Source organism: Euphorbia lathyris, chromosome 4 (assembly GCF_963576675.1).
Source record: "Euphorbia lathyris chromosome 4, ddEupLath1.1, whole genome shotgun sequence".
Classification (NCBI taxonomy): domain Eukaryota; kingdom Viridiplantae; phylum Streptophyta; class Magnoliopsida; order Malpighiales; family Euphorbiaceae; genus Euphorbia; species Euphorbia lathyris.
The window spans coordinates 13,226,932-13,238,426 of record NC_088913.1 but is presented as its reverse complement, the minus strand read 5'-3'; the positions used below and the strand labels follow the sequence as shown (position 1 = coordinate 13,238,426).

Here is an 11,495-nt window from a genome sequence, read left to right as displayed (position 1 = left end):
ATACACAGTGTTGTTCATATGGACCATGAATGATCAAAATGTCACTCAATGTAAGTCTAAACTTATTAAATCTAAGACTTATAATTATAATTTCCGCAATAAGATTTTAATAAACCTAAATCTAACGGTAAGTGACCAAATTGTTTTTAAATCATGTGAACCTTATACTAACAAGGTAACACTTTATCTTGCCTATAAAACCAAACGTCAGAAATTAAATACAGAAGCTCCATATCTAATAATCAACAAGGAAAAGTAAACCTTACAAAACAAAAATAAAATGTAATTTCTGAGGCAAAAATATGTTTATGGTTTCACCCAAACTTTTGATAAGTCATACTCATAGTTACCCCACCAGTATTTCTCCCATCCATAAGGTACATAATAGTCATGTAAAATATAATCAAGATCATATTCGAAATCAGATTCAATCGTCTTCTCATACAAGGAAATGGCTCTATGTTCGTCCTTTAGTTTCAACCCACCACATCTATAGTTCAAATAATTCAATGAGTCAAGCAGAAACAATTTAATTATATACAAAAAGAAACAGTTTGGTTAATAAGTACCTTGAATTGATATTAAGTACCTCCACATTACACCCTGCAAGAACATCCTTAAGTGAGATGAAGCTTGGACTGTGAGCAATTATCTCAAAGCTTGATTTCGTTGGGTGAACCTCGAAACGCTTCAACACAGGTTTTCTCGGGTCATAATAAATTAGAATATTCCTCGGATAATTAAACATCAAAAGTGCTCCATTAGTCATGTATTTTATAGGTTGATATAATCCATAAAGCAATATGTCACAACAACACATGTCGATTTCGAAGACTTTAGTCCATGATTTTTCAACACCGTAATTCTTCATCACCCAAACACAAACCAATGTTTCATTCGAAGAGTCACACATGCAAAGACATCCTCCTAGAACTCCCATGCCAACATTGACCATGTTGCCCTCTATTAATGGAGGTGATGGAAATGGTAGGAAACATTCTTTCTCACAATCAAATGAAACTATAAGACTCAATTTGTCACCAAGAAGACAAAGCCAATGAACTGCACCATTCAAATAAGTAGGAAATGCTAATATATAGCCCAAACCGGGAGCAGATTTGATAAACTTGAATTTAGAAAATAAACATTAATGACGTGAAGATATGGATAGATTAAGAAAAGCATACAAAAAAAACGAAAAAGTAGTAGGATGATCTCTGTATCGTTCCAATTTTATCGGATGTCCCCGAAGGGACAGTAGTAGTAGGATGATCTAATTTTTTTTTTTGCACATAAAAAAATCTAATATTTATTTACTGCTAACCGTTTATATGAAAAAAACAAATATAAAAATCAGATATTTGATAATTATATTAAAAAACTTATTTATCACGTAATTTCCTCTATTTTTATTTGCATAATTTAATAAAAAAATTCACATACTACTTATAAATAAGATAAAATCAAACAACAACCGAACTCAATATTCATAAAGTGTTTAACTAGAATTAAAAAAGAATTAAAAAACAATCGATAATATCCAAACAAAGAGTAAACAAATAATTGAACTAAACCGGTCAAAAACATCTCCTCTCGCTAACAAATAATCTTACCTAGCAATCAAAACCTACATTTCAGAACTGGCACGAACCCTTATTCTCGGCCATAAAATATATGGGTATCATCTAGTGCACAGTTCCTACAATTCCTACAATTAAGACAACAAAACAACACCAAAAACAGTGGTAGTTCATCTTGATTTTAAACTAAATCACAACAAAACACTAACTAAAACTACAACAATTCTAATTTACCAACTGAATTCGGTCATTTCGGGTTCCTCAAGCTTGAGTAAGCACCGCAAGCACTTCTTCCCATGAACGTGGCTGTGCAGAAATGGATGATAATGATCAATGACTCATTGCTCGATCATTTTCTGCACTGCCCGAGTTCTACGAAAACAAACAAAACAGCGAGCAAATTAGCATTTTATAGCACTTAAACAAAAAAAAAAAAAATTCAATTTTAGAGTAGTTTATAAACTAATAAAAACATAAATTTGGGATATTCTCAAAGCCTAATTTCCGTTAATCTTATTGGAGGAAATTTTATTATAGGGATAAGGTAGCAAAATAGGCCTAAGGTTTTTGGGAAAGTACCAATTTAGGTTCAACGTTCAAAATAGCACCAATATAGGTCTAACGTTTAAACTATAGCATCAATTCAGGCCTCACGTACAAAATAGCACTAATATAGGCTTAACGTTTACAAAATAATATGAATTTAAGCTTAACGTTTACAAAATATATCCAATTTAAACTAAATATTACAATTAAATTAACCATATTGTATTCTTTTCCTATTGAGTTTATATATATGTTATCTTTTTATTTAGTTCTATTTTCTTATTTATTATAATATAATTAATTAGTATTCTTAACCATTAAAACTTTATATTTGTTTTTCATCAACTATTTCATTACTCCTAAATCACATGGCTCATATAATATATGCAAACTAAAAGTAAATGAATATCCACAATATATTACATAACTCCAACAAATATTGTGTAGTTTAAAAGTAATTGAATATCCACAATATATTACATGACTCCTGCAAATATTACATGACTCCTACAAACACTAGTAATTGAATATCCACAAACTAAAAGTAATGTTTAGTTTAAATTGGATATATTTTGTAAACATTAAGCTTAAATTCGTATTATTTTGTAAACGTTAAGCCTATATTAGTGTTATTTTGTACGTGAGGCCTAAATTGATACTATATTGTAAACGTTAAACCTAAATTGATATTATGTGGTAAACGTTAAGCCTATATTTGTGTTATTTTGAACGTTGAGTCTAAATTGGTACTTCCCCAAAAACATTAGATCTATTTTGGTACCTTATCCCTTTATTATACGACTGACACACAATGTTATAGTGGGCGGAGCTAATAATATGACGTAAACTATTGTAAATATAGGTGTAGTCGAAGTAGTTAAAGGTTGGTTTCTGCTAGTCTTAGTGTCTAAAAAGATCCGTCATATTGGGCGGAGCTAATAATCTGACGTAAACTATTGCAAATATAGGGGTAGTCGAAGTAGTCAATGGTTGGTTTCCGCAGGGCCGTTTGATAAAATTTAAAATTAAGTGTTGAAAAGAATAAGTATTGAATTTTAAGTGCTCAATATTGTAAATGCTGAAAGTAGTAAATGATATAAGTGTTTGATAAATACTAAAAATAAGTGCTGAATTTAGAAATATTAGTTAATAATGTTCAACTTAAAATGTTAAGTTAAATCTTTGGACTATCAGAATAAGTGATTCTATGACTTAACTGAAATGTTTAAATTGTGTTAACAATCTTAAACCCAATAACCACTTAACATATTAAATTTAAGTGCTAAAACTAGTTATCAAACATAGAAAGTGTCTAAAAAGAATATTTAATTAATTACATGGTGTTAATATTTTATCGATTAACATCAAAAATATGTGTCTATCGCACAAGTTACACATCAAAATATTAGTCTATCGCACGGGTTACATGGATGTACAGTAAAATATCTACACGGTTTCTGACACTCTCATTAGCAGCGTACGATACTGTTTTTGCTATTGAGAGTGGCAGAAACTGGGGTTTGAGATCAGTTTAGGATAGTTTAGAAAACAAATTACATAATCAATATTTTCTTAGGTTAGGGTAGTCAATGTATCTATCCCGGAGTCAAAAAAACCGAAATGAGTGTCTGGAATTTTGAATCCCGAACAATGTAAAATTATAATACTTTAAGTCCCGAGGTTACATTTTACAAAGGAATGACTGCAAAAAGAATATCAAGCCAAAACCAAGTAAAGTATTAGAGACACTGGTCTACAAGTAATATATTTGTAGGACTTTTCCGAGATTCAAAATTCTAGACACTAATTGCGGGTTTTTACTCCGGATAGACGTATTGGATACACTAAAATCATAAAATATACTTAAAAACTCTTGGTTTTGTAATTTGTTTCTCCAATTATCCTAAACTGATATTTAACCTGGCAGAAACAGTGTATGTCCGCCTTTTAAAAACACTGTTTCTGCCAGTAGTTATGGCACACTACGCATGGATGGATCTCGCTATTAAGAGTGACAGAAACCTTGTATACTATATTTTTTATATATATAAATGTGTATTTCATAGATAAGAAAACAAAAGTACAGTAAAAAAAATAAGAAATAAAACCTTACATAAGTATATGCTATGCTCAGTACAGACTATTCTCTTATCATAATTTACAAACTATTCTCTTATCATAAAGATGGGTAAAATTAAGAAAATATTCTTAAAAGTAATAATTTGATAGTTAAACAAATATATTTTAAAAACAAAAGAAAATCATTTCCTATTTCATAAAGGGAAGTTAGTTTCCAAGAGAGATAAACATAACATTGCAGGTTACATTGTTGACTTTTTTTGAACGAATTACATTCAAGGTAATTCAAGGTAAATGTAGAACTAAATATTCAATTAATGAATTTAGGATTAAACATACGGAAAGTAGGGTTGGACATGGATATTAAATATGCTATATAAGATCGAATATCTAAAGAAAATAATTCAAGTTTAGATTAAATTGTTGACTTTTTTTGAACGAACTAGTCGAATTTGGTCAAAGTTAGTCAAATTTTATTCCAATTCTATATTTTTCTGAGATATTCAGTTCAATCTAATATTTCTAGGATCCGTGTCCAACCCTAATGGAAAGTGTATTTATAATACAACATAAATTCCTATATGAACTATACAAGAATAGAATTTGAATAGGAAAGAATAAATGTAATCCTGAAATCACTAACACTCCCGTTAGGCCGATGTCAAGATTATACCATAAGACAAATCACGAAGAGTTTGAAATCAAGAGCTCGTCAACATATCTGCTACTTGATAAAGTAGGAATATCACATAATTGCAATAATAGATACAAATTGAACATTTCCCGGGACAACTGAAAAATCGGACAACATATTTTTGAGAGTTTTTTTACAGAAATCATTCTTTGCATTTATTTGATTAATAAAATTATCTTTTTAAGGTGACATTGTTAACTTTCGTTCTTGATTAATGAAAAAAATTTTGGCAAATGCTTTCGCAGTTGTTCGTATTTAATAAATCCAAGAATTTATGATATGCTAATCAACTTTAATTCTTTAATGTTTTACCTTTAAGGTCATTTAGATACTCTTTGTTTAGAATGAGAAAGTGAATATTTAGAAAGAAAACGGTTCAAAAATGATGATTTTTAAAAATAAAAAATTTGGTTCTATTTTTTTTTTTTGGTAAGAAGGGAAGAAAAAAAACAAACAAACAAAAACCTAACCCGGGATCAGTCTAGGAAGACTGACCCCAATCCTATCCTCAAGAAGAGAAGGTAATAGAAAAGAAGGAGGAACGAAAAGGGTAGAAACACCTAACATCCCCTCATACCCAGCAGCTGCCAAGCGATCCGCCACGCGGTTTTGCTCCCTATAAATATGGGAGAAGGTAAGAGAATCGAAGGCAGGACGAAGCCTCAAGATGGCTTTAATGAGATTCTGACTCTTAAGACAAACAGCCTTTCCGTTCTATAATAAATATTGTTTTAAACAAATTTAATTTTTAAAATTTTCTATTTGAAATCATCAACTATCAACCTAATAAAACTCTTTAGTTTTACTAACAGTAATCTTATTCGCACAAAAAATACCCAGACATTAATCTGCAAATATGCAGTGCATTATATTTGGAATTCTCCAAAAATAATAACATAAACATTTTTTTATAAAACTATTATTTATAAACATATATTTTTTTTTTAATTATCAAATTGTCCAGACTACTGTTACTAATATTTTTATGGGTTAGTTATATTACACTCACATTTGACCTAAATAAAAACAAGTTTCTCTCTTTGTAAACATAATTTTTGTTATGTCAAACTTTTGAAAATTACCATTAACAGCAGATTAAAAATAGGATGGATATATCAATTATTATTTTAAAGATAAATATATAAATATGTTAAATAAATTAAATAGTCACTGTTTCTTTATAATTACTCCAATACTCACACTTTCTCACTTTCGATAATGAAAAAATAACATTTTCTTTAATTTATAAATTTTAGATCTTATATGAATTATATACTTTAATTTAGGGTTAATTATAAGTAGATATCTTGTGGTTATACGGATTTGCAAATGGATACTTGTAGCATTTTCATTATAACGTAACTTGTGGTTTGTAAAATTTTATATTTTTTTTACTTTTCCAAATTTGGCCAATAACGACCTTAAAATGAAAATTTTCAAAAATTAAAGTTGTTTAGTATCATATTTACTATGGAACCATATTTTTAATGTTTCAAAACCATCATTTTTTGAGTTTTTTCTCTCTAAACATTAACTTTCCCTCTAAAAAAACAACACTTAAAAGCCTGAAAAATTGAAAAATTAAAGTTGTTTAAAATATTATTTAACTCTTGAAAATTTTCATTTCGATATTGTTATTGACCAAATTCACAAACAATAAAATTGTGTTTGTAAAAAAAAGATACCACAAATACCCGTCTGCAAATCGACGAAACACAGAATAATTAATCCTTTAATTTATAAATTCTAAATATTAAATTTTAAAATATAAATCTTAAACTTATCATCCTAAAAAATAAACTCTAGAATATAATTTTTAGACCTTAATCCTGAAATATAAATCCTAAAATTTTAAATATAAACCTTAAATTCTAATTTATAAATTTTAAACCCTAAAATATAAACCTTAATCTATAAACTTGAATTTAGAAAATAAACATTAATGAGGTAGGTAAAAAAACGAAAAAGTAGGAGTAGGATGATCTAATACTTATTTTTTTTTATTTTGCACATAAAAAAATCTGATATTTATTTACTGCTAACGGTTTATATGAAAAAAACAAATAAAAAAATCAGATATTTGATAATTGTATTAAAAAACTTATTTTATTATTGATAGAATACAGAAAACCATCCACCTTAATTTCTCTATTTTTATTTGCATAATTTAATAAAAAAAAACTGCATATTAACAGGTAAAATTTTCACATAGGTAGTATAAATAAGATAAAATCTAACAACAACCGAACTCAATATTCATAAAGTGTTTGACTAGAATTAAAAAACAATCGATAATATCCAAACAAACAGTAAACAACAATTGAATTAAATCTGTCAAACATATACTCTCTCTAACAAATAATCTTACCTAGCAATCAAAACCTACATTTCAGAACTGGCACAAACCCTTATTCTCGGCCATAAAATATATGGGCATCTTTTAGTGCACAGTTCCTACGATTCCTACAATTAAAACAACAAAACAACACTGAAAACAGTGGTAGTTCATCTTGAATTTAAACTAAATCACAACAAAACACTAACTAAAACTACAACAATTCTAATTTACCAACTGAATTCGGCCATTTCGGGTTCCTCGATTTTGAGTAAGCACCGCAAGCACCTTCTTCCCATGAAGGTGGCTGTGCAGAAGTGGATGATAATGATCAATGACTCGAGCAAGAGTATAGAAATTATTTCCCTACAAGTTAAAAACAAATATAAATATGAAGTAGTTTATAAGAAAACATAATTGACTGTTGTTCGAGTAAAATACCAGTTAACGGTAGTTTGAGAAACATTTTATCATTTCAGAATAGTTTATAAACTATTTATGGGTTTAGAGTAGTTGATCAATGGGTGTTTTCCCGAGTTAATTTAATTACCTTATAGGTATTTAATGCAGTCTGGATCACATAATTGCCGAAGGGGTCTTGAATGACATCCAAAAAATCCTTACTTTGCATAAGCTCTTGAATGATTTTTGCAGCATTGTGTTCCCTGCAATGTTTCATGCATTTCTCTACCACATTGCTGCCGTATTTATTCATCGAAAGAGTCACAAAATTCCGCGACAGCCTCTCCGTTACAGTGTCTTCAGCACATGGTAGTCTCATTTCAAGAACAAATTGCACAACATAGTTCCTAACAAATCGAAAATAAATATGTTTATCAGAGATGTGGGAACCTAAATTGAATTATTGACGCATCTCGTATCAAAAATTCAGAATATTGACATATTCGTGGTAAAAGCATAAACTGTTTCAGATTTTATGTTTTTTAAGCAAATTCCGAAATTAGTGACATTTTTGGTTCAACACGCCTGTTAGAAGGCGTATTGGACAAAACATGTCACTAGTTTAGAAATTGATTAAAAAAGTACATAAAATGATAAATATTTTGTACTTTTATCACAAATATACCAATATTCCAAAGTTTTCAAGCACAAACCCGTAAGGATGTTCTGATAAGATCAATGCATTCGCGGCTACTTCTCCTAGAAGACGATCTTTGAGTTCGCCTTCAGCTCTAGTCAAGGACTTCTGCAATACGCAACATCCGCTTTTATCCATTGCAATTTCGAGGCAGCTACTTGCAATTTCATCTAAAAGGCACTGCATCATCAAATCAAAGACTATATTAGATAATTAACCTTTAATTGAACATGATTAGTTCGGGTTAAAATATACTGATTATCATTCAACTTCGCTTAATGTTATAATATGGTTACAAAACCCGAATGGTTTAACACACAAATAATAACCGTGCAGGATTATAGTGTAAAGAAAATAAACTTTCAGGTGGACCGGGATCATAGTAAAATTTATACTTCCGTGACATTAAATTAGACTAAAATAGTTGATTAGAAAATTAATTACCTTAGTATCATCAAGTAAGAAGCATTTAAAACATTGTTGAATGACATGATGACCATTGTTATTTTTGCACAATGAAACAGTAATGAACTTCAAAGCAGAAACAACTGCAAATCTTTGCTCTCTTGTTCTCATTTGCTCTATCATTTTCTGCACGGCACGAGTTCTACGAAAACAAACGAAACAGCGAGAAAATTAACATTTTATAGCACTTAAACAAAAAAAAAATTCAATTTTAGAGTAGTTTATATAAACTAATAAAAACACAAATTTGGGATATTCAAAGTTTAATTTACGTTAATGTTATCGGGGAAATTTTATTATACGACTGACGGACCACATTATAGTGGGCGGAGCTAATAATCTGATGTAAACTATTGCAAATATAAGGGAGTCCGAAGGTTGGTTTCCAGTAGTCTTAGGATCTAAAAAGAATATTTAATTAATTATATAGTGTTAATATTTTATTGGTTCTATAAAGTTTCTGTCACTCTCATAATGAGTAAGTAAAATTACAATACTTTTACCGTGACTTTAGGTCTCAGACAAGTAAGAATACCACATGTATTGATAAAATGACTCAATTCTATGTGATGAAATGGTAAAACTGTTAGTGCTTCCAAATAAGTAAATTCCGGGTTTGAGATCAGTTCAGGATAGTTTAGAAAACAAATTACAAAATGAGTAAGTAAAATTACAATACTTTTACCGTGACTTTAGGTCCCAGACAAGTAAGAATACCACATGTATTGATAAAATGAGTGAATTCTATGTGATGAAATGGTAAAACTGTTAGTGCTTCCAAATAAGTAAATTCCGGGTTTTTTCTCTGGGATAGATGTGTTAGCTACATTAAAATCATAACATTTATGTAAAAATCTTTGATTTTGCAATTTGTTTGGATTATCCTAAACTGATAATTAACCCCCTCAAAAGAAACTGTTGTCTGCCTTTTAAAGAGGTCGTATTATCATAAATAAAAGTAAAATTGAGAAAATATTGTTAGAAGTGCAAATATTTTTAAAAGTGCAAATACACAACCTATAAAAAAACAAATTAAAAAAGCCAAAACATCATAAAAAAAATGTAATTTGCTCAAGAAAATAGCCATACCCGTGTTGATGAATGCAGATATTTAGAAATCTTTGTCCATTCGTAATCAGAGAGATTAAAAGTTGAGTAATCTGTTCTTCGCTGCAAACTGTAAACAGCTTCTGAAGAACGACATTAGCAAACTGATCAACAACGAGATCACAAACATGATCTTTCAATTCCGCGAAAATCATCTCGATTTGATCAGATCTTTGTTCATCAATCTTCTTCTGCAACCAACGGCTCCCTTCCTGAGTTCTCGCTAGAGCAGCAATCCGCCCTTTCACCTGCTTCATATCCAACTGAATACTCGAGCTCCAGCTCCCTCTCGATTCCATCAATCCAGCCCTCCTCGGTTCCATCAATCCAGCATAATGATGTAAGTTTATCGGCCGAACAGAAGACGAATTACCAGCCCTATATTCATAATCAGTAGCCCGCCGGCTCCGGCGAGGATGAGGATTAGGATTAACCCTATTCTGATAAGGAGCGTTCAGCATATTGGAATTCGCGCCCCGGAGCAAACCGAGACCAGCAGACATACCCCTCATACGATTCAGTGAATAAAAATCCGACGACAGCGACGATAAACTGATCCGAGCAATCGCTTCTTCGAGCCTTGCAAGCTGGCTGTCGTAACTCGGGTTCATGAATAAACCGGAATCACGATGATGATTCATCTGATACCGATGAGCCAGGTGATTATTCTCCGGCGAGAAGAAGCGGTTTTGGTGATTTTCTGGCATCAGAAAGGGAGTTTCAGGGATTAATGGATATGGATCGGAAATTTGAGGAATTAATGGATATGAATCGGAAATTTGAGGAATTAATGGATATGAATCGGAATTTTGAGGGATGAGATTAGGGTTTTGATTTCCCCAAATCATCTGAGATGATTGATCAAACTCAAAAAGACTGTACAGATCTTTATGAGGAGGAGGAGGAGGAGGAGGAGGAGGATTTTGCGCCATTAAACGCCACTTCTTACGAAGATTCTCGTCAATTCCGTCCATGTTTGACGAGCATATAGGTTGAAGAAGAAGAGGTTGAGGAAGAAACGAAGTTGAAGAAGAATTTCAGAGAAAGTGAACTTGCTCAGAAAATTAAGAGTTTCAGTACAAGGTTTATACCTAGGGTTTTAGTTCTATTAAATAACGTTTATTACTATTTAATTATATTTATATTGTTTCCGCCAATTGGGAGAAAAGGGTCCCACACGTGGGTGTTACTTAATTTAATATTTATATTGTTTCTCCCTATAAGGAGAAAAGGGCTCACATGTTACTTTAATGTATTTATGTTATTGGTTAAAAGTGTTAAATTGCTTAAATTAGAGATTTTATATTCAATTCCAGATAAATTATACAAAGATAATAATTCATTTGTACCCTTTTATCTGTCACGTTTGAGCAAAATAAATATTCTACATATATATCTCGTTTTTTTGAAAGATTTTGAATTTTTTTTTTTTTTGTAGTTTTATCCTAATTTTTATATTATAAACCGTTTTAGAATTTAAAATCCTATGTTTTTTTTTAAATTACTTAGTTGTTATATTTTTGTTTTAAAGTCTGTTTGTTTCTATTGTTTTTGTTTACTGTTGCTGATAGACAGTAGATATTAGTTTTT

The 11,495-nt window shown here is 30.3% G+C and overlaps 1 protein-coding gene across 1 annotated transcript; it reads right to left on the bottom strand.

Annotated features, from left to right (window-relative positions):
- Window positions 1-7,318: 7,318 nt before the first annotated feature.
- LOC136225522 (pumilio homolog 12-like) lies at window positions 7,319-10,727 on the bottom strand. The gene is made up of 5 exons (XM_066013576.1): window positions 9,888-10,727; window positions 8,778-8,940; window positions 8,350-8,513; window positions 7,785-8,043; window positions 7,319-7,600 (listed from the first exon to the last, which is right to left on the bottom strand). The coding sequence occupies exons 1-5, from the start codon at window positions 10,610-10,612 to the stop codon at window positions 7,460-7,462; spliced, it is 1,452 nt and encodes a 483-aa protein (XP_065869648.1). The 5' UTR covers window positions 10,613-10,727; the 3' UTR covers window positions 7,319-7,459.
- Between the last annotated feature and the right edge of the window lie 768 nt (window positions 10,728-11,495).

What these genes read in the sequence shown, in the direction of transcription:
- LOC136225522 (XM_066013576.1), bottom strand. Translation starts at nt 10,612, where the DNA reads ATGCCAGAAAATCACCAAAACCGCTTCTTCTCGCCGGAGAATAATCAC. An exon ending in ATCTGCATTCATCAACACGG is followed by an intron (nt 8,941 to 9,887) that starts GTATGGCTATTT and finishes TTGTTTTCGTAG; the next exon opens with AACTCGTGCCGTGCAGAAAA. An exon ending in CTGCATTAAATACCTATAAG is followed by an intron (nt 7,601 to 7,784) that starts GTAATTAAATTA and finishes TTTAACTTGTAG; the next exon opens with GGAAATAATTTCTATACTCT.